General features: G+C 40.4%; 4 protein-coding genes across 5 annotated transcripts; 1 reads left to right on the top strand and 3 right to left on the bottom strand.

Annotated features, from left to right (window-relative positions):
• Positions 1-1,072: 1,072 nt before the first annotated feature.
• LOC118124067 (B-cell receptor CD22) lies at positions 1,073-4,789 on the bottom strand. Of its 2 annotated transcripts, XM_035181862.2 has the most exons (7): positions 4,552-4,789; positions 4,122-4,469; positions 3,761-4,018; positions 3,320-3,589; positions 2,810-2,891; positions 2,670-2,724; positions 1,073-1,604 (listed from the first exon to the last, which is right to left on the bottom strand). In XM_035181862.2, the coding sequence occupies exons 1-7, from the start codon at positions 4,604-4,606 to the stop codon at positions 1,344-1,346; spliced, it is 1,329 nt and encodes a 442-aa protein (XP_035037753.2). In that variant the 5' UTR covers positions 4,607-4,789; the 3' UTR covers positions 1,073-1,343. The 2 variants fall into 2 exon arrangements, with proteins under 2 accessions (XP_035037753.2, XP_035037754.2); XM_035181863.2 differs by having other exon boundaries at positions 1,470-2,724; positions 4,552-4,786.
• A 1,919-nt stretch (positions 4,790-6,708) lies between these two features.
• On the bottom strand, positions 6,709-10,939 carry LOC118123354 (sialic acid-binding Ig-like lectin 13). The gene is made up of 9 exons (XM_035180703.2): positions 10,706-10,939; positions 10,267-10,623; positions 9,906-10,163; positions 9,465-9,734; positions 8,955-9,036; positions 8,815-8,869; positions 7,628-7,749; positions 7,495-7,552; positions 6,709-7,418 (listed from the first exon to the last, which is right to left on the bottom strand). The coding sequence occupies exons 1-9, from the start codon at positions 10,758-10,760 to the stop codon at positions 7,398-7,400; spliced, it is 1,278 nt and encodes a 425-aa protein (XP_035036594.2). The 5' UTR covers positions 10,761-10,939; the 3' UTR covers positions 6,709-7,397.
• Positions 10,940-11,986: 1,047 nt separating this feature from the next.
• LOC118123522 (neuropeptide B) lies at positions 11,987-14,276 on the top strand. Its single transcript, XM_047343908.1, has 2 exons — positions 11,987-12,844; positions 13,839-14,276. Exons 1-2 carry the CDS (start codon positions 12,587-12,589, stop codon positions 13,965-13,967), a joined length of 387 nt encoding a protein of 128 aa, XP_047199864.1. The 5' UTR covers positions 11,987-12,586; the 3' UTR covers positions 13,968-14,276.
• A 260-nt stretch (positions 14,277-14,536) lies between these two features.
• Positions 14,537-23,322, bottom strand: LOC118123520 (guanine nucleotide-binding protein G(o) subunit alpha). Its single transcript, XM_035180964.2, has 10 exons — positions 23,137-23,322; positions 22,518-22,653; positions 22,354-22,445; positions 22,171-22,263; positions 21,862-22,022; positions 19,961-20,089; positions 16,490-16,619; positions 16,302-16,373; positions 15,507-15,594; positions 14,537-14,910 (listed from the first exon to the last, which is right to left on the bottom strand). The coding sequence occupies exons 1-10, from the start codon at positions 23,173-23,175 to the stop codon at positions 14,720-14,722; spliced, it is 1,131 nt and encodes a 376-aa protein (XP_035036855.1). The 5' UTR covers positions 23,176-23,322; the 3' UTR covers positions 14,537-14,719.
• Positions 23,323-23,684: the final 362 nt, after the last annotated feature.

The following is a 23,684-nucleotide window of genomic DNA, read 5'->3' on the forward strand; positions in this document are numbered from 1 at the left end:
CAAACCAGTAAGTGTCTGGACAAAAAAGAACAAGAACAATCCCTTTGATCATAATGATTCATCAATTATGTAAATTAAAAGATTATTATTAATCATTGAGTGTCCTTTTAATAAGTTGGCGTCATGCAGAAACTTCCTGTTATCATAAATAATGTTTCATATTTTACTAATAATAAGCGTCATTTATACAGCACTTATTTTAAAATGTTACAAATTGCTTTACAATGAATAAACATAGATGAAAAAACTATGGATCAAGAGCAAAGAAAACAGAACAATAAACTAGATTAATTATATTCAGATTTTTGATATTTTCATTCTTATTCTATGTGACTATCGAAAATGAAGATGTATGATAACTGATTATAATGATTTTAAATAAAAAATCAGTCAATAAATATAATCAATAATAATAATAATAATACTCAAGAGGGCTTGTACCATCCAGGTAAAAAAAAAGATATTTGGGTGCAAGCCATTTAAGGTCTTAAAAGTGACAGGCAGCCAACGGAGGGATACAAGCACAGAGGTGATGAGGTCCTGCTACTTTTTGATTTTAGAACCACATGGTACCTACTATGGCACTATAGAATATCATTCAAATCTGTTATGCAAGCAAGCAGGCATTAAGAAACACAGTTTGGGGCACTAAAAGAAAAGTGATGATGCTTTCAAGAAAGAGTGGCACTTATTCATTGAGGAGAGTTGTGTTTTGCGTGTGTCCCAGCAATGGAGGCTCAACACGAACTTCACCCACATGACGAGTAGTTTGCTCCTCAGTTGCCAACAGAGGGCAGAATAACCTGTGATGTGGACAAGTGGAGGTAATACTGTGCAGGAGTGGATACAGGGACTATTCTTTTATCTTCTCAACAAGACAACTGAGCCAAAATATTCTTACCGAGATCGCTTCACACTCCACTTTGGTGTCGTAACAATGGCTGGACTATTAGGTCAGGAGTGTGTCCCATTTGAGATTGTCACAACGAAAGTGTTTAGAACATGATGAGTTAAAAAGTGGCATGAAAGTAAGAGGAGCTGTCTGCATGGTGTGACACTCAGAGAACCACAATGCTTTGCAGAGTTATTTATTGTCTCAAATGCAATGTACAAGATGCAACAGGCTGCTACAAGGGCCTCTACCAAAAGACAGGAGCCTTACATGGTTATTAATGATGCATGTTTGCAGGTTAACAGCACATGTGTATCATTTCATTCACATCCATCTGACAGAGGCCCTGGACAACAAGCAGGCAGATGTGAGAATTACAGTGGGATCACACAGTGTTTTATATATAAAGACAGACCACGGTACCGTGATGAGAGTTGTGAGAAAAATTGTGTCACATCACTTCACAAAGTAAACGTAAATTAATTTGTATTATGCCACAAAGCGTGAAACAAGAGCATCTTTGCACAAAAAAAAACCCCTTAACAACCAGTTGGTGCATCAACTGACGTTCGACGAGGGACAGAAATAAAAACATCTTTATTAAAATAAACATATCTTTGGCAGAGGCAGAGCTGAGAATGGACATCAAGTGAATATGTGGATTTCCCTCATTGCTGTTGTCAGGTATGGGCCAGTTGAGGTAGACTGTGTTCTAGATACAATCATATATAACACATGGCGTGATTAATGTGGAACAGTGTTCTTCTCATGGATTCGAAAAACCGCTTTTACATTTCTGAGCTTCAGCCACATCCACACCCACACGACAGAACCAACCTCTGCGGTCTCTCTGGGTTTAACTGTTTCTGACAACCTGCTTAACATATACACAGAACAACCTCAGTGCAACTCCTCCGACACCCTTAATGTGCAGGGTTCAGTATAAACGCTCACCGAGCACTTTATCAGGAACACCTCGTACAATTATTCAAACAGCCATTCATGTGGCACCAGTGCAGTGCATGGAATAATGCAGTTAGAGATCAGCAGCTTCAGTTATTGTTCACATTTGCCGTGATTGTTGGCACCAGATTGTTGGTTACGTGTTTCTGAAAGTGTTGATCTCTCAATTTACAAACAGTGTGGACAAAAACCCCAAAAACCATTCTATCGATAGAAACACACTGTTGATGAGAAAGGTCAGAGGAGTATGGTAATTTTGGTTGGAGCTGGCACAAAGGCAACGGTAACACAGATAAAAAAAAAGCATCTGAGAATGAACCACATGTCGAACAGCAAGGCGCATGGAAACAGCAGCAGACGACCACATCAGGTTCCTCTCCTGTCAGTCATAAACAGGAACCTGTGCTTTGGACGCAAGTTTAACAACACTGAGCAGCTCAAGACTGGAAAAAGCGTATTTGTGCAATGAATCTGGGTTTCTACAGAGGCTGCAGGTGGTCGGGTCAGAATTTGCTGTCAATAGCACAATATAGTCAACAATCCAGGCTGCTGGTGTTGGAGATGTTTCCTTGCTGCACTTTCTGAATCCGATTAAAGCACAAATACCTCCGGGATTTCGTACAATGGTACATCAGCACGAATGTGCAGCTGACATGATGCATTTCTGTCAACATGGAGCAGGGAAGAGAGACCCTACTCTGTATTAACATGGTGTTCCTAATAAAGATCTTGATGGGTGTATGTCACTCAGCTCTAAATCAAACAGAATAGAACCATAATAAACTTTAAAAAGTCAATATATGGATAGTGCCACCTGCTGGTCCCCCACATGATCAGCCTCTGGTTCCCTTGCCCTTTTTTCATTGAATCTGAAACACAGACTTTGTCACATCATCATGTGATCTTTATATATGCACAATAATGATCTACAGTAGTGACACAGTGTAAACTCACCTTCTGACAGCGATCACAACGGCAGCAACGATCAGAAGGGCAGCAGCAGCACTGGCAATAATGCGTATATATGGAAAATGTGCTGCGATGAAAAAGACAGTTTGTAAGAGGACAGGTATTTTTCTTTTACCTCAAATCCAACTCAAAACATGCAACACAATCGAAATCAACTGTTCTTGTGATCATTTAAACTAAAAACTTTCATCAAAGCACATTTAGTGTCCACTTTATTAGGCACACCTAATCGGATAATACTGTTCTGCAATACATGTTCTACTTTCATGGTTCTTATACAGTTTTTATTTGCTGGTGTCATAATCAAACTGTATGTTCAGCACTGAGGTCTGGTGGTAATGAACTGGACTGCATGATATTCGGAGGACATAATGTTTTCCAGTACAACACCACTTTACCTGGGACATCAGTGAAAATAAATTCTGGAGGTGTACCTAATAAAGTGTCAACGATGAAACCTATCATCATGCAACTGTTGCAAGTGAACCCACTTACCTTTAACTTTTAAAGTCACCATTGTAGAGTTTTGACTTCCGTGTTTGTTGGTGGCGCTGCATAAGTACCGGCCACCAGCGGCAAGAGAAAATTCCCTAAAGTGCAGCTCAGACTTGTTTTCAACAATTATAACATCATCCTCATCAACTTTAAACCAAGAGTAATTCTCCACCGGGGGGTTTGCACGGCTGCTGCAGGTGAGAATAACGTTGCTGCCTACATCCACCTCCGTCGATGGTCGGACTGACACCGATGTGTTCTTAGGGCCGTCTGAAAAACAAAAGAGTTATTCAGCTGTCAGAGAACTCAGGGAAAATTTATTATTTTGAGATTTGTTGTGCAAACATCGATACACTTAATGCTTCGCTGAAGAATTCATTTTCATCGTCATACAGTTTTCATTTGTTCTTGTAAAGTCTCGATCTCGTGTTCAGAACTCACATTCAACGTTAATATGTACGACCCCTGATGTCGTCCCCCTGTGAGCTTCGAGGGAACAAGTGTAATTTCCAGAGTTTGAGGGGGAAATGTCTCTCCAGTAAAGTGAAGGTCCTTCATGGATGGACACTCCGTTCTTAAGCCAGATGAAAGCAGATGAGACGTCACCGCCATCACAGCTATTTCTACAGGTCACATTCACAGAGTCACCTTCCTTTGTTGCTCCGTGTCCGCTCGTGTTTGTCACCGACGTTTTCAGATCTAGAGGAGCAAAGTGCTGCTTTACTTTCAAACTCAACAGATTCAAGTGCAGAGGATTCACAGTTTTATCATTTCTTGAAACGTAAAAGAACAGGAAACTTACCAACAACCTTTAATGTCGAGCCCTCTGTGCCGGCCCATTTGCCAGTTAGGGATTTGGTTATGAACCTGAATATATATTTACCTGCAATATTGTGCTCTACTAGGTTTATTTTTAAAGAACAATTTTGAAGTTTGTCCCCAATATACTGAAATCTTGAAGATTGATTCTTTGAAGCACTATCAAAGATGAAAGGCCCCTTGTAAATATCTTTGCTCTCATGACTCCACTTGACCTCTTTTACGTTCTCTTTTTTGGGATAGTAAAATAAACATGGAATGACGACAGATGAGCCTTTCACTGCACAGACACTTGGTTGATATTCCACTTTCCACTCATTGCTGAGAACACCTGGGAGAGATGTAATAAATGCATATTTAATTTAATGATCTTAACATTGCCTCCAATCAGATGTACCAAATGTGGTTCTTACCAGACAGAAGCAGGAGGCTCAGTATCCAGGTCAGGTTTCCGTGCTCAGTGTACATGCTGAAACTCTTCTCAGCGACAGACCAGCAATCCAAAAGCTCTTCATCAAGCTTGTGGTGTTTGCAAAAAGCTCTGCAGGCTGCATGTGCTTTCTACTCTCCTGCGCAGCTTCGTGCAGTAAAGTTTTAGACCATCCCCAAATCAGGTCACAGGCACCTCAGCCACCAGACTGAAATTTGAAGTCTGGAATTGATATGAAACCCCCGCTAAGAGGAAATGCGTCACTCATCTATGATGTGACTTTGTTGTGGTGAAAGAACAGGCAGATGCACGGCAACACAATCAGACAACACTGATGTCAGACAAATAAAAAACAACACAAGATGTATCATATGTATATAAGCAGTATGTAGTAATGTATGTTTTGAATCCATCTGATTGAAAGGTGAAGTTCAGGGTGGTAGATACATTTAAAAAAAGTTAAGGCCCCTAGAGTCGGCCAGAAATCTTCATCACAGAAGAGTGACGTACAGACACAGGGAATCATCATTTAAAGCAGATGCAATATGTGTGAGCCTGTGAACACATTCATCTTCGGATAAATAATTGATCCTGTGTCCAATACTCCCATTCAACATCAGATGAGAGGTCACAGCAGTTAATGGCAGGTCAGATTCGCCTTCCTTCGTTGTTCTGTTTCCAAAACGTTCAAATCTAGAAGAGGAAAGTGCAGCTATATGCCTTCATCCTTATGCTGTACTTGGTGCATTATTATTATTGTCTGTGCAGAAATCTTGTTTTCACTTTTGTTTAAACTTCTGGAAAAAGTAGAGAAAAAACCCTTGAGATGACGAGACTTGTTGATACTCCACTTTCCAGGTATCACAGAACACTCCTGAAAGAGATGGATTCCTTCATATCCCGTGAGATATTATCGTTTTATGGGGGGGGGGATCAGGCATACTGTATTTAGGGGAGTGATGAGTATGTGCGAATTGGTGTAGCTGAGGGGATTGTTGTACGGCCATTCTTAGGAATAGAGATCTTTAGCGTTAGGGGCCGACGTTCTGAGGAAGGACGTCTTGTTCTTTGTGACAACCAACATTTAATAGCTTGGTGGTTTCCCAGCAAAAAATCAAAAAGGCTGCAAAAGTATGCATGATGATACTTGTGGATTTTTAAATGTTTAATTGTCCAACTTTGTCTTAATTATCTAAATAAATAAAAAGTAAAAGTTACAGATTACACAATCATGTGTTCAGTGCAGTAATAGTCATAAACATCAAAAAGTATTCATCACAGGCCCACTGTTTCGATGTGACTCTGAGCAGGGACCAGGGCAGACATGAGACTGGAACCTCCCCCATGATGTGTTTAAGTGTGTGACTCAAGACGTCACTAAAAAGAACTAAGCAGCCAATGAAAAAAGAGTAGAAAATGAACACACAAAGAGGAGTGCTTCATACAGCAAGCGGTAACATGTCCGTAAGCATGTCACTGTGGCAAAAACAGGTTGGATTCAATGTCATTTTAAAGCTGCATGGATTCAATCATTAGAAAAACTGATGATTGTAGCTCTTGCGCGATGCTCTCTCTCTCTAGATCCAGCAAAAAAAAGAAAAAGGGATGTAGCCGACAGTATGAGCTATGTCGGCCACTCACAATATCCTGTCCTTTTCCTGTAAGCTCTCAGTAAAGGGCAACACGCACAGCAATGCGGGACGACCTTTCATCCTGTTTTGGTTCTCCACAGCTCTCACTTGACGCCCACTCATCCACTGAGGAGAGTTGTGTTTTGCATGTGTCCCAGCAATGGAGGCTCAACACGAACTACACCCACATGAGGAGTGGTTTGCTCCTCAGTTGCCAACAGAGGGCAGAATAACCTGTGATGTGGACAAGTGGAGGTAATACTGTGCAGGAGTGGATACAGGGACTATTCTTTTATCTTCTCAACAAGACAACTGAGCCAAAATATTCTTACCGAGATCGCTTCACACTCCACTTTGGTGTCATAACAATGGCTGGACTATTAGGTCAGGAGTGTGTCCCATTTGAGATTGTCACAACGAAAGTGTTTAGAACATGATGAGTTAAAAAGTGGCATGAAAGTAAGAGGAGCTGTCTGCATGGTGTGACACTCAGAGAACCACAATGCTTTAGAGTTATTTATTGTCTCAAATGCAATGTACAAGATGCAACAGGCTGCTACAAGGGCCTCTACCAAAAGACAGGAGCCTTACATGGTTATTAATGATGCATGTTTGCAGGTTAACAGCACATGTGTATCATTTCATTCACATCCATCTGACAGAGGCCCTGGACAACAAGCAGGCAGATGTGAGAATTACAGTGGGATCACACAGTGTTTTATATATAAAGACAGACCACGGTACCTTGATGAGAGTTGTGAGAAAAGTTGTGTCACATCACTTCACAAAGTAAACGTAATTAATTTGTATTATGCCACAAAGCGTGAAACAAGAGCATCTTTGCGCAAAAAAAACCCCCTTAACAACCAGTCGGTGCATCAACTGACGTTCGACGAGGGACAGAAATAAAAACATCTTTATTAAAATGAACATATCTTTGGCAGAGGCCGAGCTGAGAACGGACATCATGTGAATATGTGTCAATATTAAAGAGACGGATGCTGTGAATTTCCTCTTTGGATTCTTCTGCTACAACCTTTACGTAACATCCACCTGACTCTTATGTTGGTGACATTTCTCCATCTCTCAAGAATCTGTTGTTGATGGGCAATTTCTTTCCCCGTTTTTATAAAAGAAAATTATATTTTCCCACACGGTTGCCTCTTCCTGTCACAGGCATTGTCAGCGTATGAAGGGTTCAAGAGTAGCTCCCTGGAAACTAAGGGAAAGAGAATGAAACTGTAGTTATGACAATCCTTACTTATTCAAAAGTGCAAGTATATGCTAATATTTACCTGCAACATGCTGTAGATCGCACCTTCATCATTGCTATGAGAGTCCATCTGTTGCTGCCTGCAGTTGATATAGTTGATGAGTTCCTCTAATGTAACATTCATTTTGTGAAAGATAACTGCAGAAATAGCTCACATGTTTGACTTCCTCTTGGTGTTGAAGTCAATGGTTGTGTAGACCGTTTCTATTTGTTCTCCCTCGCATGGATTTCCCTCATTGCTGTTGTCAGGTATGGGCCAGTTGAGGTAGACTGTGTTCTAGATACAATCATATATAACACATGGCGTGATTAATGTGGAACAGTGTTCTTCTCATGGATTCGAAAAACCGCTTTTACATTTCTGAGCTTCAGCCACATCCACACCCACACGACAGAACCAACCTCTGCGGTCTCTCTGGGTTTAACTGTTTCTGACAACCTGCTTAACATATGCACAGAACAACCTCAGTGCAACTCCTCCAACACCCTTAATGTGCAGGGTTCAGTATAAACGCTCACCGAGCACTTTATCAGGAACACCTCGTACAATTATTCAAACAGCCATTCATGTGGCACCAGTGCAGTGCATGGAATAATGCAGTTAGAGATCAGCAGCTTCAGTTATTGTTCACATTTGCCGTGATTGTTGGCACCAGATTGTTGGTTACGTGTTTCTGAAAGTGTTGATCTCTCAATTTACAAACAGTGTGGACAAAAACCCCAAAAACCATTCTATCGATAGAAACACACTGTTGATGAGAAAGGTCAGAGGAGTATGGTAATTTTGGTTGGAGCTGGCACAAAGGCAACGGTAACACAGATAAAAAAAAAGCATCTGAGAATGAACCACACGTCGAACAGCAAGGCGCATGGAAACAGCAGCAGACGACCACATCAGGTTCCTCTCCTGTCAGTCATAAACAGGAACCTGTGCTTTGGACGCAAGTTTAACAACACTGAGCAGCTCAAGACTGGAAAAAGCGTATTTGTGCAATGAATCTGGGTTTCTACAGAGGCTGCAGGTGGTCGGGTCAGAATTTGCTGTCAATAGCACAATATAGTCAACAATCCAGGCTGCTGGTGTTGGAGATGTTTCCTTGCTGCACTTTCTGAATCCGATTAAAGCACAAATACCTCCGGATTTCGTGACAATGGTACATCAGCACGAATGTGCAGCTGACATGATGCATTTCTGTCAACATGGAGCAGGGAAGAGAGACCCTACTCTGTATTAACATGGTGTTCCTAATAAAGATCTTGATGGGTGTATGTCACTCAGCTCTAAATCAAACAGAATAGAACCATAATAAACTTTAAAAAGTCAATATATGGATCGTGCCACCTGCTGGTCCCCCACATGATCAGCCTCTGGTTCCCTTGCCCTTTTTTCATTGAATCTGAAACACAGACTTTGTCACATCATCATGTGATCTTTATATATGCACAATAATGATCTACAGTAGTGACACAGTGTAAACTCACCTTCTGACAGCGATCACAACGGCAGCAACGATCAGAAGGGCAGCAGCAGCACTGGCAATAATACTTATATATGGAAAATGTGCTGCGATGAAAAAGACAGTTTGTAAGAGGACAGGTATTTTTCTTTTACCTCAAATCCAACTCAAAACATGCAACACAATCGAAATCAACTGTTCTTGTGATCATTTAAACTAAAAACTTTCATCAAAGCACATTTAGTGTCCACTTTATTAGGCACACCTAATCGGATAATACTGTTCTGCAATACATGTTCTACTTTCATGGTTCTTATACAGTTTTTATTTGCTGGTGTCATAATCAAACTGTATGTTCAGCACTGAGGTCTGGTGGTAATGAACTGGACTGCATGATATTCGGAGGACATAATGTTTTCCAGTACAACACCACTTTACCTGGGACATCAGTGAAAATAAATTCTGGAGGTGTACCTAATAAAGTGTCAACGATGAAACCTATCATCATGCAACTGTTGCAAGTGAACCCACTTACCTTTAACTTTTAAAGTCACCATTGTAGAGTTTTGACTTCCGTGTTTGTTGGTGGCGCTGCATAAGTACCGGCCACCAGCGGCAAGAGAAAATTCCCTAAAGTGCAGCTCAGACTTGTTTTCAACAATTATATCATCATCCTCATCAACTTTAAACCAAGAGTAATTCTCCACCGGGGGGTTTGCACGGCTGCTGCAGGTGAGAATAACGTTGCTGCCTACATCCACCTCCGTCGATGGTCGGACTGACACCGATGTGTTCTTAGGGCCGTCTGAAAAACAAAAGAGTTATTCAGCTGTCAGAGAACTCAGGGAAAATTTATTATTTTGAGATTTGTTGTGCAAACATCGATACACTTAATGCTTCGCTGAAGAATTCATTTTCATCGTCATACAGTTTTCATTTGTTCTTGTAAAGTCTCGATCTCGTGTTCAGAACTCACATTCAACGTTAATATGTACGACCCCTGATGTCGTCCCCCTGTGAGCTTTGAGGGAACAAGTGTAATTTCCAGAGTTTGAGGGGGAAATGTCTCTCCAGTAAAGTGAAGGTCCTTTATGGATGGACACTCCGTTCTTAAGCCAGATGAAAGCAGATGAGACGTCACCGCCATCACAGCTATTTCTACAGGTCACATTCACAGAGTCACCTTCCTTTGTCGCTCCGTGTCCGCTCGTGTTTGTCACCGACGTTTTCAGATCTAGAGGAGCAAAGTGCTGCTTTACTTTCAAACTCAACAGATTCAAGTGCAGAGGGTTCACAGTTTTATCATTTCTTGAAACGAAAAAGAACAGGAAACTTACCAACAATCTTTAATGTCGAGCCCTCTGTGCCGGTCCATTTGCCAGTTGGGGATTTGGTTATGAACCTGAATATATATTTACCAGCAATATTGTGCTCTACTGGGTTTATTTTTAAAGAACAATTTTTTCCCCCCAAACGTTTGCCCCCAATGTACTGAAATCTTGAGGATTGATTCTTTGAAGCACTATCAAAGATGAAAGGCCCATCGTAACTATCTTTGCTCTCATGACTCCACTTGACCTCTTTTACTTTCTCTTTTTTGGGATAGTAAAATAAACATGGAATGACGACAGATGAGCCTTTCACTGCACAGACACTTGGTTGATATTCCACTTTCCACTCATTGCTGAGAACACCTGGGAGAGATGTAATAAATGCATATTTAATTTAATGATCTTAACATTGCCTCCAATCAGATGTACCAAATGTGGTTCTTACCAGACAGAAGCAGGAGGCTCAGTATCCAGGTCAGGTTTCCGTGCTCAGGGTACATGCTGAAACTCTTCTCAGCGACAGACCAGCAATCCAAAAGCTCTTCATCAAGCTTGTGGTGTTTGCAAAAAGCTCTGCAGGCTGCATGTGCTTTCTACTCTCCTGCGCAGCTTCGTGCAGTAAAGTTTTAGACCATCCCCAAATCAGGTCACAGGCACCTCAGCCACCAGACTGAAATTTGAAGTCTGGAATTGATATGAAACCCCCGCTAAGAGGAAATGCGTCAATCATCTATGATGTGACTTTGTTGTGGTGAAAGAACAGGCAGATGCACGGCAACACAATCAGACAACACTGATGTCAGACAAATAAAAAACAACACAAGATGTATCATATGTATATAAGCAGTATGTAGTAATGTATGTTTTGTATCCATCTGATTGAAAGGTGAAGTTCAGGGTGGTAGATAAAAAAAAAAAAGGTAATCTTCATCCCAGACGAGTGACGTACAAACAGAGGGAATCATCATTTAAAGCAGATGCAATATGTGTGAGCCTGTGAACACCTTCAGCTTCGGTTAAATAATTGATCCTGTGTCCAATACTCCCATTCAACATCAGCACTTAGGATTCCTGAAGTGAAGTTTCCAGAGTTTGTGGAGGTTGTTGTTCAAATACAGTTTATTTGAGGGTTCGCCGAAGATGAGAGGTCACAGCAGTTAATGGCAGGTCAGATTTGCCTTCCTTCGTTGTTCTGTTTCCAAAACGATCAAATCTAGAAGAGGAAAGTGCAGCTATATGCCTTCCTCCTTATGCTGTACTTGGTGCATTATTATTATTGTCTGTGCAGAAATCTTGTTTTCACTTTTGTTTAAACCCTTGAGATGACGAGACTTGTTGATACTCCAATTTCCAGGTATCACAGAACCCTCCTGAAAGAGATGGATTCCTTCATATCCTGAGAGATATTATCATTTTAATAAAGCGTTGAGTAAATTGGGTAAAAGAGTGCTGCACTTTACCGGCCAGAAACAGCAGTGCCAATGTCCAGCTCGGGCTTGTGTGTGCAGTGGGAAACTCTTTCCAGTTACAGACAAATGATGTTATTACCTTTGTAGTATCAGGTTTCAAACGCGTGTAGGAAGCTCTGTAGGTCAACCGGAACAAAGCACTGGTTAAATACTTCCCTTCTTGCCTTTATCTGCATCCTCTACATACTTTAAACTCAAAAGAGGCTCAGCCCATGAAATCCGCTCACACACACGCAGCAAACTCAGTGCACCACTTCAGCTCGTTCTGTTTGAATGTGAGATGACTGCATGTTGAAGTTACTGCTGAATACTTTGAGGATTTTCTGTTTTCTGTTTCAATTATTTACATTCTAACTTTTTATATAGTGAGGATGAAACAAAGTTGGGAACGGTGAAATACTGTGGATTTAGTATTAGACATTTGTGTGGAAATTTGTCTTTGAATCAGAGCACTTGAATCAGAAGGACAAAACCAATAAGTGCATTTAAAAAAAAACAAGGGGTGAAAAGTATTTAACTAGATCTATTTGGTTTGTGTGTTACAGCTCCAGTATTATTTTTGTTCAGCTGATTCCAGGATAATAAATACAGTCTTATCAATCGTTTAAAAAAATGTTCGTCTCAAATGCAAAAGACAAACTTAATATTTCAAAGCTCCCCAGAAGCTGGAACTTTGTGGAGGTCTCTGTGGTGGGTGTTATCCGAGAATCGCCCACTCAGGAGCCGTTTGCGTTGACGAAACAGCGAGGAGCGTGACCACGGGGTCTCTATAAGTAGACTGAGGAAGGGTCGGTGAGCGGTGACAACGAGGAAGGACCAGTCCAGAGGAGCGCAGGACCCGAACCTCACTGCTCGACATGGAGATGCCCGCTAACCTCATCCTCCGCCTGGTGCTGATCTCCGCCCTGGTCGCCTGCAGTCCGACGGAGGCGTGGTACAAGCAGGTGGCCGGGCCGAGCTACTACTCGGTGGGCAGGGCGTCCGGCTTGCTGTCCGGCATCCGGAGGTCACCGTACGTCAGGAGAGCGGAGCTGGAGCCGTCAGACAGCGGAGAGTCTGCGGCCAACAGCCTGTTTTCTGAATTAACTTCGCGCAACTCCATCCTGAAGACAATGGTCAGTGATAAACCTTTTTAAATCAGCTTATCTGCTCGTTATTGTGGGTTGGATAGGATGGCCATTACGCATTACGCACGGCAAGGGCTCGGTGCGAGGGCGCAAAGGTGCATCCACGTTTCAAATCGTTTTTTATTGTTGAACCGGAAGACTTTCTTACTCAAAAATGACACAACACCAACTATTGGTAATTTTTAACAGTGAGATTATGTAAGTTTAAACTCTTTAAATGTTCAGTAAGATTTTCTTCTCCACTATTGCACACAATGGTGAGTTTAGAATGAGCTCCAGCAATAGTTTACAGTGTAGAAAATACATTTTATATCATGACTGGAACAAAATAGACTTTCTTATATAATTCATGATATAATTTACCTTTAATTTAATACATTATCTTTTAAAACCAACTCAGACTTAAGTCAGGAGCAGTTCAGTCTGAAAATATCCACTACTAAGGACTAAAAATTTTAAAACATTTGTAACGGCAATACTATGGTGGTCTTGGGTTTGATGTAGAAGTATTTGTATTCTTAAATAACTACAGCAACATAAATCTACTTTATTACAAGTTTGTTCCATATGCAGCAGAGAGGCCACTGTCAATTTCTATGATTATAGTTTGCATTTATCTTTAATTTCTTAGACACATTAAAACATTTTAATGAAGCTAGTGAACCACTTTCATTACCTTCAAAACTGACTTCATGTTTTGTGTATATTAAATTTTCTTTAGCCCCAAATGTACTCGTAGGTACAGTCGACACACATTTAGACAAGTGGGAGCAGAATTTACCTAAAGTACCTTAAAAATACTCACGTGTGAGCAAATGTACTTAGGGTTAGGGTAGGCAAGTACTACTGAGATGATGTCCTTGTTATTTATGATCAATTCTCTTCAGGAATATTTGTCAACCATCCCACTTTGATTTAAGTGTTCGGAATTGAAAGCACAACTTAATGGAACTGTGTGATTTATCCATTTCTCTCCTCGCAGCCTGTTTGCATCAAGGACATTACACCAAACCTGCAGAGCTGTGAATTGTTCCAGGAAGTCAAGGGTTCGTTCAAGTGTAAAGCGGACGTCTTCCTCTCTCTGGACTCCTCCGACTGTGCAGGGGACTGAGCAGTGAAGCCGACAACTGCTGCTGGAGGATGAAGCAAACTTCTTGAGGGCGCGACATTCTGAAAAACTGTATATTTTAATGTGAAGTTTAACAAAAGGTGTTGCTCCAAACGGAAGTTGAGCTACTTTTCATTTACCATGTATTCAATCTATTTATCGATTTTATGATTAAAATCGTCTTTAATCTTTAAACTGTAAAAGCAAAGCATTGATGTAAATACCTGATCTGAGTTGTCATTAATAAATGAATCATGTTGCATCCCCTTGCTGAAATTACTGAATAGAAAACAGATAAGTGTTTTTCTTCTTCATGAACACTGGAGGTAACCAAATCATTTAATACACTGTTTGACATTAAAAACCAATTAGACAGATATTTACTCTTACAAAAGATGAATTATTCAGTTAATGGTGATTTAGTGGCATTAAACAAGTCAAACAGACTTGAGGGTAAAAAACACTAAATATTGGTGTAATTATTTTTGCAACTGTGATGCATCTTCAGATTTGAGAGATAAATCTTGTTCTATAAAAGGGGAAATAACCCTAAACAATAAAATATCCAGACATGCCTATCAATAAATATTTTATTTAAAATGTTTTAAAATAAGAATCTGAATTCACAGCTTAAAAGAAACTCATTGCTGTAAACTTATTAAATAACTTATCTGAAATGGTAAAACATTCGTACAGCTGTGATAGAACTTAAATTCCATTGCTGTGAATCAGATAATAAAATCTTTAGGAGACTTTTACAGCAGCTGCACGGCTGCGAGGTTCTCCCTGATAATCTGATCTATGACCATGTGGAAGACCACCTGGACGTTGGTGGTGTCTGTGGCCGTGGTGAAGTGGTGGTACACGGGCTTGTCCGGACTGCTGCTGCACGCTGAAAACATGGCAGTTATGTGATGGGCTGCAGCATCCACGTCACCATCCACTCCTGGATTGTCACAAAAGGAAAAAAAAAAAGTACTAATCTAGAGACGTCCGGTCGTGTTCAGTGAAGAGATGTTTTAATCCCAAGTCACGAAATATTGATAAAACGGGGGACAAGCTTCAGGAGAGAATCCTGAAATAAGTTTTCCTTTAACTCCCTGAACACACACAAATCATGATGCACTGACGTCAAGGGTCAATACAGCATGAAATATGTAGGAACTTGTTCTTTCCAGAATGATATACGCACAGGACTGTATGTGAATACTGTGACCATCTCTGGTCACAAGGAATTCTGATTATCTAAGGGACCTGGAGGATACAGTGATCCATCCAGCAAAACACTAAAGAGAAACTTCCCAATTCCTTGAGGGATTCAAGATCCTGAACCAATTCTTCAGAATGTAATCTCTTGAGATAGAAAACCTTGCTTTAGACACATTCTATGATAAGTTTGGGTTCAAGGCCTCAACACTGGAGATATAGCTTTAAAATGTTTTATCATTTACCTGATTCTCAAACAAAAATACAAAATAAACCCAGACTCACAAAAAAAACCCGCCTCCCTATATACACAAAACTATACAATTTACAGTGTACCTGTATAACCAGAGAGGTAACATCTCAAGTGTCTTCCACAATGAAGGATCTTCTTCTGGAAAAGATCAGTTTTGTTCATGAACAGAATCTGTGAGAGAGGAGACAACAGACATCTTGTAATTCAAATGTGGTCGATTTCGTTCAGTGGTGATTTTCACAATAAAAAATTGTGACCAAGCAAGATTTTTAAAAAAGGATCACACATTCCTTGTTTGTGGAGGTACTGTAAAGCTCTCCTAATAGGATCATTAGACCGTTAGCAACTCAAAATACTGCTGCTTAAATACAAATAAACACGAAGAAGACACCAAATCCACCCAAGTGAATTCCCTGGTCCACATAATTTGTCGAAATTCGAGAAATCTCCCACCAATATGCAATTCTTCCATCTCATACCACCTTTAGAGAATCTCTTTGTACTTCCAGTAGGATAACAAATGGCTGTTTTAAAATGATGCAAGTGGAACTGGCCATAGATTGAAGTGTAGATACAGTAAATGTTATGCTCATCAATGGTATCAGACATTTTCAGTATAAAGCAAAACAAACTAACTACAGTGTTTAACAGTGCTCACAGTCAATTTACAAAACAGGCCACATGCAATTCAAGTTGGTTTGCTAATTATGCCTGTCAGGTGCAATCATAGCTCTTTGCTGCTGCCTGCAAAGCCACTCAGAGCTTCGGAGACTTAATTTAGATTTAAATGAGCTTTAAACAGAGTGTTTACCCAAATGATGCCTGATTGAATCCTAAACACGTTCATCTTTAAGTTAGTCGGCTGAAAATAAACTTACCAGTGATGTGCTGTTAAAGACCGTGTTGGTGCAGACTGATGTAAAGAGTTTAAGACTTTCTTGCAGCCGACTCTTTGAGGAAAAACATGCAAAAGTAGAAAAACAACGTTAGCTTCAAATTCAATGTCAGTTATGGTATTACACTTGATTTACTACGTGAGATTACAAGCCATCAGTGGTTTTCATACCCTTGAGGCGCCCTCCATCAGTGTCGAGTCATAGCTGCTGAGGGACACGACAAACAGCACAACCTGAATACAGTCAAAGCAACCGAGCCACTTCCTCCTCTCGCTCCGCTGGCCCCCGACATCATACAACCTGTCAACAAGCAAAGTAAATCACAACAAGAGAAATCACACGATTCATCGGGCAGGATTTTCACCATGTACCACTAAAGTGTCTGGAGTGCATATCAAGAACCCCTCATCTTATTGTCATCACACTTGGCATGTGTATTGCTAATGGTAAGTGAAACTGCAGTGCCCAGTTTGGTGTGATTTGGAAACTTGATACGTTCAATATCAATAGAAGTTGAATAAACAGGTGACCAGCGCTCTGCAGCAGTCAGTGGGGGCGGGGCAGTGTTTGAAATGTCTTCTTCTCGAAGTAAGAAATAAAATCTTCACTGCAGATAAACCAGGTAGGATTAACACAAACTTCACTCTGCACCAGAGACTGTTTATAAACGGCTGCGCACACAACATCGAACACCCAAATAAAATGAGTGAGGCCTCACTAATGCCAAAGAATAATTCGGAAGTGGCCTCTGGAGCATTACCACAGGCCCATTCCAAACAGGCAGGTTTAAAAACAGGCAATGCAGTAGTACCTTGAATTATTCTAGTCCACAAAGACAGTCGCAGGTATTTCATATTAAATTAAAGGAACTGAGTAACCATGTTCAAGTACAATATTCCAAATATATTTCATAGATAACTTCACTGATGACGGTCGTCTTGGGAAAACGCACCTCCATCCAGACCAACCTTTGAAAAATAGCTCAACTGTCTCACCCTGGCAAAAATTGGAGCAATCTATTTCAAAACCCAATCTGGCACTAAGTGAAGCCGAGGGTCTTGGTGACACAGGTAATGATTTGATTTGGGACAGAGTCTCCAGGTGCATGATTGCACGAGTCATGTCAGAGGCAACGAGGCGTTTACGCTCCAGGTCAAGAGTCAGTTCCAACAAGCTGGGGGACGATAAGTGGTAACTGTGGTATTTGACAGCCGTCGTTTCTGTGCCGCAGAATAGTCATCGCTCGTGAGCACAAGAAGGGTTCCAGTGTTTTTTTTCCCACTAGATATTAAGTGGAAGAGGAGGATCGGACCTATAAAATAAAGAACGAGAATTTTTTTTAAATTTAGCCATTTGGTGGAAACTGCGACACTGAGTTGCTCTGAAGTTCGTCCCACAATATAAAATATACTAAACATTTAATTTAACTTTATATAAGTAGGGAAAAAAATTAGAACATCAAATTACAAGGGGATCATTATACCATTTTCATGTGACAATGTCTTGGCTGATTATCAAAAATACATGTATCTCTAAACTGTTTTATCTAAAACTTGGCTTCTTACGATGCACATTTGTTTCTAAATGCCTCTGTGCATCTAGATTACATTATTAAATGCAATATCATTTAAAAAATGTCCTTAAGTGAAAGAAAATATGTCTGCTGACAATATACTACAGTGTTCACCATAATAAATGTATGGCTATCAAATAATTCCTTTTTCCACAGTCATACATGTAAAAGAGTGACGATAAACCAAAAGGGACAATATAGATATTTAGCGAGTACATGGATCTATTGACACTGAATGTTGTTTTATATCAGTAACTAACAGCTGAGTTAAATGTCATTTAATATGACCTGGATCCAAATAAGTGAAAGAAAATTGATAGATGCATTTAAAAAAAAAGTGAAATAAGTACATGCTTAAATTGACACTTTTAAGATGAATTTTCTTCTAGCAGCAGCAGCGAGAGTTTCTGTAGAATCATTTTCATCAATTTCACTTTTAGTTCAGTGATGTTTCACGTTTCCCCACAGCATTCAACCAAGTAAAAGAAGAAGAATTACTTATGTTACTCTCTACAGAAGACAGGAGTTTAATGCATTTTAACGCCTTTGACTGAGGGAACATAGTTAAATGTGGTTTATGACTTTACGACCTGCAGACAGCCGGGAAAAAAGTGCAATAAAATTGAACATTTCGCAAAGTTAAGCATCATGATTCTACCCTTGAAGAAGCGACAGTGTGTGTAATATTCATGAATTCCGTTTCCTGTGACCCATGCAGTGAATGCCTTCATAGTGACACGACACAGGGAGCATCGTTGCTTATTCTGGAAACAAAAGTTAAAAAGGGGGGAGGGGAGGAGGTGTTGGTGCGTCATTACTATGCTCCCTCCATATTTTACTCCTGGAATAACCAGGTGGAGTGACGCCATCAATATTTCATGTCAAAGTCGTGCCCAGGCAGCAGCCTCCCTCGGCTTAGAGGAGGTTAAGTCTCCAGGGGCGCCTGCGTCCTCAGAGAGCAGCGTGTTCAAGTGTGTATGACGACTCCATGGACAGTGAATACCATGGAAAAGACACCTCAATTCAAAATCTTAAGTCATAACTCTAGATCTAACACTGCAGGCACTCTGGAAGTTTTTTTTTAATAAGAGGAATAAACCTGAAGTCCCTCTTTAATATGCACTTTATCTAGTTGAGCTGCTGTGGTGTCTCATCAATACATTTCATATCTTGAGGTTTTATGTATTTTAAGGTTGTGGTTTTATTCTATTCTTTTTAAGGCCTTGGATTGTATTCATGCATTTCATTCTCCATCATGTATTTTGAGTGTGTATTTTTCTTGTCAATGTTTGACTAATTCCAATAAAATGTACTGATATGACAATAAAGTATTTAATCTCAAATTTGTATTCCCTGTCCTCATTTCACCAGATAGAGTAAAACTATGTGAAGTGGCTACACAGTTCAATTATAGCCTCTTTACTCTCCAGTCTATACAATGTCAATAGATAATCATAAAACAACTCATCTTATTTACGTGCAGTGCAATGACATACAGAACGGCTAAAAAATCCATTAACTCTTATTTACATTATAAAGTATTATCTGCGTCTTGTAAGGCTTCTCGAGTAACTTTGTTGCGCTTTGCTGTGTGAGCTACTGTCAGTACTTGTACATATTACAGTGCGTGTGCGGTCACGTCCCACTGGTGGAATTAAATGTTGTTAATCCAGATTTATATTCTTGATTTAAGTATTCTCGTTTGTTATTGGCTAAATGACCATAACACATGAAAACACTGACTGTTCATGCAACGGTGCAAAATACAAAGTCCAATGATCCCACAAATAAAAATGTGAAATATTGTTTTAATATTAACTGTGCACTTTCAGGAGTTTAATTGTTCCACTAACAGTAAATGTAAAATATGACGCCCGTTTTTTCTGGTAACTCTCCATGAGTTCAATGTGAATCATCAAAGCCTTTACCCTTATGAACTTATTATAAAAACACTATGTTGGCAGTGCTGGTGCACGTTGTTCATTTTGTGGAGAGCACTGCACCGATGGGCAGGAACTGGTGTGCATCACCTTGCAACCACTGTCGGATTTAGTTTCATAAGTCTTACCGAAATATTGTTTCATTAACTTGAAACTGCGTCTCAATGATTCCACAGGTCCTCACTCTCACCCTCAGAACATCCGGCTCAGTGGGAACGTAGTTGGGAGCGATGATTCGACTCATGTTCTCAAAGAAACTGCAGAGGCAACAGGAGGAGAACAATGAATCTCATGAACTGATGTGATAACGAAGATTAGGGCTGATTTCTAAAAACACGCATGGAAATTTCATTTTAGCGACATTAACAGTTCGATTCATGCCGAACCTAATGTCACAGAAGTCATTTTCAAACGTCAAGGTGCCTGTAGGTCCAGGGGGAGTCGAGTGTGTCACGACTCAGTCTAATCTTATATTCCTGGAGGAACAAATCAATGTGGGGTCGGGCAGAGTGAGAACACCGAAAAGAACTGGCTGAGTTTCATATCATCCTCCAGCTCCCAACCTTATCGAGTTCCGATAATGAAGCTGTCACATCTTCATCTTTCTCTGTCTGGCCTTGTTTTGACTCGGCAAACCTGCTCCCTGCTGCCCCCGAGATAAGGACTTCTTATCAGTCAATTTATTTCGAGTTCCTTCACAAAGAAAAGCGACTGAAAAAAAAAAATATATATCCCACCTTCACCTCCATTTTAAAGAGTTTACACAATTCCAGCAGCGGTGGCCACGGTTCATTGTGTGTTGCTGTTTGTAAGTGACGCATCGGCAGTTCATGGAAGGCATCTTTAACATGAGCGATGCAAGGAGGTCAGAACATTTACAGTAGATGAAGAAGAGTATGAAAGGAAGATTAATAAAAAGGTCTGATAACAGCAACTTAGAGATGTACAGTACAAACAGGGCTCATGGCTGCAGCATGTATTTGCTGTTGGTGCGAGATGCAATTAAGTCCCCTAAATGCCTCACAATGTTAAAGAAAGTGAAAATAAAATCCTGGATAAGCACCAAAATGTAATGGGTTCTTTCTTGGCTCACGTCTCATCCTTCTGCCACATTTAATGGAAATCTGTTTGAGAAATAAACCAACCAACAAACTAGATTTAAAAATCACTAGATCCGGATTGCTATTTGGATCCGCACCGAATTTCAAATAAATGTCTGGGATCTGAAAATGTTCCTTGCATTTTTCCCTTGTACAAATTTGTCTGATACAACTGGGATGATTGAGATGCAGATTTGTGGCTCCACTGACATAACAGAGATACATATTATATCACTAGCTGTGTCAACTGGGAGAGGGGAAATAAACAAGCTCATAGTGGTCATGAAAATAGGAGCAATAAGCAGTGTGATGACATTTAGCTAAATGTGCTCCTCTTCAGTTAACAATCCACCCTTCAGCTGATGATTCAACCACCTTTAAACAAATGATCCACACAGAGTAGTGAGTTAGGATTTCATAACATTGTACAGGCTGCTTTTATAAGTAAACCAAATGATTTAATTGCACGGTTGAAGGACAGAAATTGGACAAATGCGTTCCGACCACATTCATATCAAAAGATGTCCTGCACAGAAACAAGGGAGCCAAACTCATCGTCTGTAATCCAACTTCTGTTCCATAATTTATGGACATGATTTGAAATGTGTTGTACAATCTTCCATCATAAATCCCCAAATCTTCATCTTCAGTCCATTTCATCTGCTCCACCCTTATTCTCCATCTTCCTCTAATAACGGTGAACGGTGCTTTTTAAATTTTGCCCCAATTAAGCCTCCGATTCCACAAATGTCACAGGATTCCTTTCCTGAAGATGACTTATTCTCAGCACTGGCTTTACAGTTGCTTTGTATCAACAAGATGTGACAGACGTGCTTCTCACTGAGCGACTTGCTTTGACATTTACACCGTCAGCCATCATCAGGCCGTGTTACCGTGCAGCGTTGATCACCTGAAGTTATTGTACTCACTAGAGTGCAGAGTCGTTCAGCTCAAACTCGTAGCCTCTGGCCGCGGCTGCTCGCACGCCTTGGTCGGCCCAGAGCACGCACAAGGCGTGGGCCACGAAGGGAAGCAGCTCCTGGTCGTCCCCCAAACACTGGCTGCAGGACAGGATGGAGCGAGCGTGCACCTGGATGAGGCAAAATATCACAATTACACACATCTCCGTTGATAAAACACTGACATCTGGTGTGATAAAGTGGGTGTTGCAATTAAATGATAAAACTTGGAAAAGCCGATTTGATTAAAGTGCATTTTTAAAGTCTGTATGACGTCACCTTGTTCTTCTTGTTGGCGAGGTTTATCCTCAGCACCCCCATTCCTCGAAGGACGAACTTCATAGAGGTCAGGAGGTTGTCGAGCACTGAAGCCTGTCAAAAGAGACGTGTTATCGGCAATCATCAATAATACTAATAATAATAAAGCTCCATTTGCATCACGATTGCCTGACTGGCCTTTACCTGAAAACTGATGAGCTCCTGCTTGGAGAAGCCGTGACTGTGGATGATCTTTATCTGCTTGATCAGCGTGCTCTTCCCGCTCTCCGCAGCTCCTGATGCACAAAACCACACAGTCAATACCTCAGCACAACATGAGGAAAATACAGTAAATGCCTGTAACTCACCAAGCATGAGGATTTTCACCACGTTCATCTCAGTCCTGGCATGTTCACAAAGGTCCTGTTCTATTTTGGAGCTCTGGAGTTTGGCCTTTTTACCCTCTTCTGTGACATCCTGGTGGAGGCACATTCCCATGCAGATCTACAGAGACACCGGGAATATGTACCGTTATTTATGTACCTCGTTATTCCTTTAGAAACAATGAGGACACCCAACTTATTCAAATAATCATTATTGGGATTCTGAAATAGCTTTATAGCCTTTTTTTTTTTTAAACTGCCAACCTGGAGAAGCTTGACCTATGGATGTGGCCTGTGTGTCTTCTCCTTTATTAATGAGTTCATTCCATCTTACATTTCAAATATCCAATTATTCTACTTGTAAAAACAATGAAGTTAAAGAAAAGCATCAGTTGTGAGACACCACACTGATAATTAGTTGCTACTTTGGTCTTTTTTTTTAACCGTGACTTAAAGGAATTAATCCATGAACTGAAAAAAAAGTTTGCTGCAACATTTTCCAGCCAGACATGAGAAGACTCTTTTTTGTCAATCTCAGGTTCTAGGCCACATACCTGCTGGACTGAAGTAGGTGTAGGTGTAATTGAACTTATAGTACTTGTACCTGCAGTGGTGCTGGCAGGGATTTTAGACAACACAGCATGGTTGGCGTCGCTCCTCTCTCCGGTGAGTCGTCGCTGTTTCCAGATCCAAAGTGTTTGTGTTTCACAGAGAAAAGTGATCAGCTCCTTGATAAAGCTTCATTAGAGACACATGTGCAAGGCCCAGTCTTTCAAAGGGCAGAGACGCGTTCAGGTCGGCCAGGACAAAACGGACTTCGTTCAAAAAACTTTAAACTTAACACTTTTGACCTAACTCAGGTGAGGCGACGTCGAAATACATGTTGATGATGAATATAAAAAATAAAAATAAAACCCCTTTATGGAAACTCTGAGTGTGAGGATTCTTTCGATGGAGAAATTAAGCCAATAACCTACATTTTTTCAAGTACATTTGAGATAGGCCGCATTTATTATTTATTATAATTTTTTAGGAAAACTAATAGAAAGAATAAAATAAAAAAGAATGGCATGAAGAATCATATATTCTATTTGACATATAGCCCAGTGACTAGTTACTTTTTTTAATTATTCACATCAATTTCATAGATAG

This window comes from Hippoglossus stenolepis, chromosome 16, assembly GCF_022539355.2.
Source record: "Hippoglossus stenolepis isolate QCI-W04-F060 chromosome 16, HSTE1.2, whole genome shotgun sequence".
Lineage (NCBI taxonomy): Eukaryota > Metazoa > Chordata > Actinopteri > Pleuronectiformes > Pleuronectidae > Hippoglossus > Hippoglossus stenolepis.

Excerpts from the sequence above, each read along its gene's own strand:
- LOC118124067 (XM_035181862.2), bottom strand. The coding sequence starts at position 4,606 with ATGTACACTGAGCACGGAAACCTGACCTGGATACTGAGCCTCCTGCTT. Across the intron at positions 4,019-4,121 it reads CTCGACATTAAAGGTTGTTG|ATCTGAAAACGTCGGTGACA; the intron begins GTAAGTTTCCTG and ends TTGCTCCTCTAG. Across the intron at positions 1,605-2,669 it reads ATCATGTGGGGGACCAGCAG|AACACAGTCTACCTCAACTG; the intron begins GTGGCACTATCC and ends GATTGTATCTAG.
- LOC118123354 (XM_035180703.2), bottom strand. The coding sequence starts at position 10,760 with ATGTACCCTGAGCACGGAAACCTGACCTGGATACTGAGCCTCCTGCTT. Across the intron at positions 10,624-10,705 it reads GAGCCTCCTGCTTCTGTCTG|GTGTTCTCAGCAATGAGTGG; the intron begins GTAAGAACCACA and ends CATCTCTCCCAG. Across the intron at positions 9,735-9,905 it reads CGTACATATTAACGTTGAAT|ACGGCCCTAAGAACACATCG; the intron begins GTGAGTTCTGAA and ends TTTGTTTTTCAG.
- LOC118123522 (XM_047343908.1), top strand. The coding sequence starts at position 12,587 with ATGGAGATGCCCGCTAACCTCATCCTCCGCCTGGTGCTGATCTCCGCC. Across the intron at positions 12,845-13,838 it reads ACTCCATCCTGAAGACAATG|CCTGTTTGCATCAAGGACAT; the intron begins GTCAGTGATAAA and ends CTCTCCTCGCAG.
- LOC118123520 (XM_035180964.2), bottom strand. The coding sequence starts at position 23,175 with ATGCTGTGTTGTCTAAAATCCCTGCCAGCACCACTGCAG. Across the intron at positions 22,023-22,170 it reads TCGCCAACAAGAAGAACAAG|GTGCACGCTCGCTCCATCCT; the intron begins GTGACGTCATAC and ends TGCCTCATCCAG. Across the intron at positions 14,911-15,506 it reads TTACCTCTCTGGTTATACAG|GAGTGGATGGTGACGTGGAT; the intron begins GTACACTGTAAA and ends GTGACAATCCAG.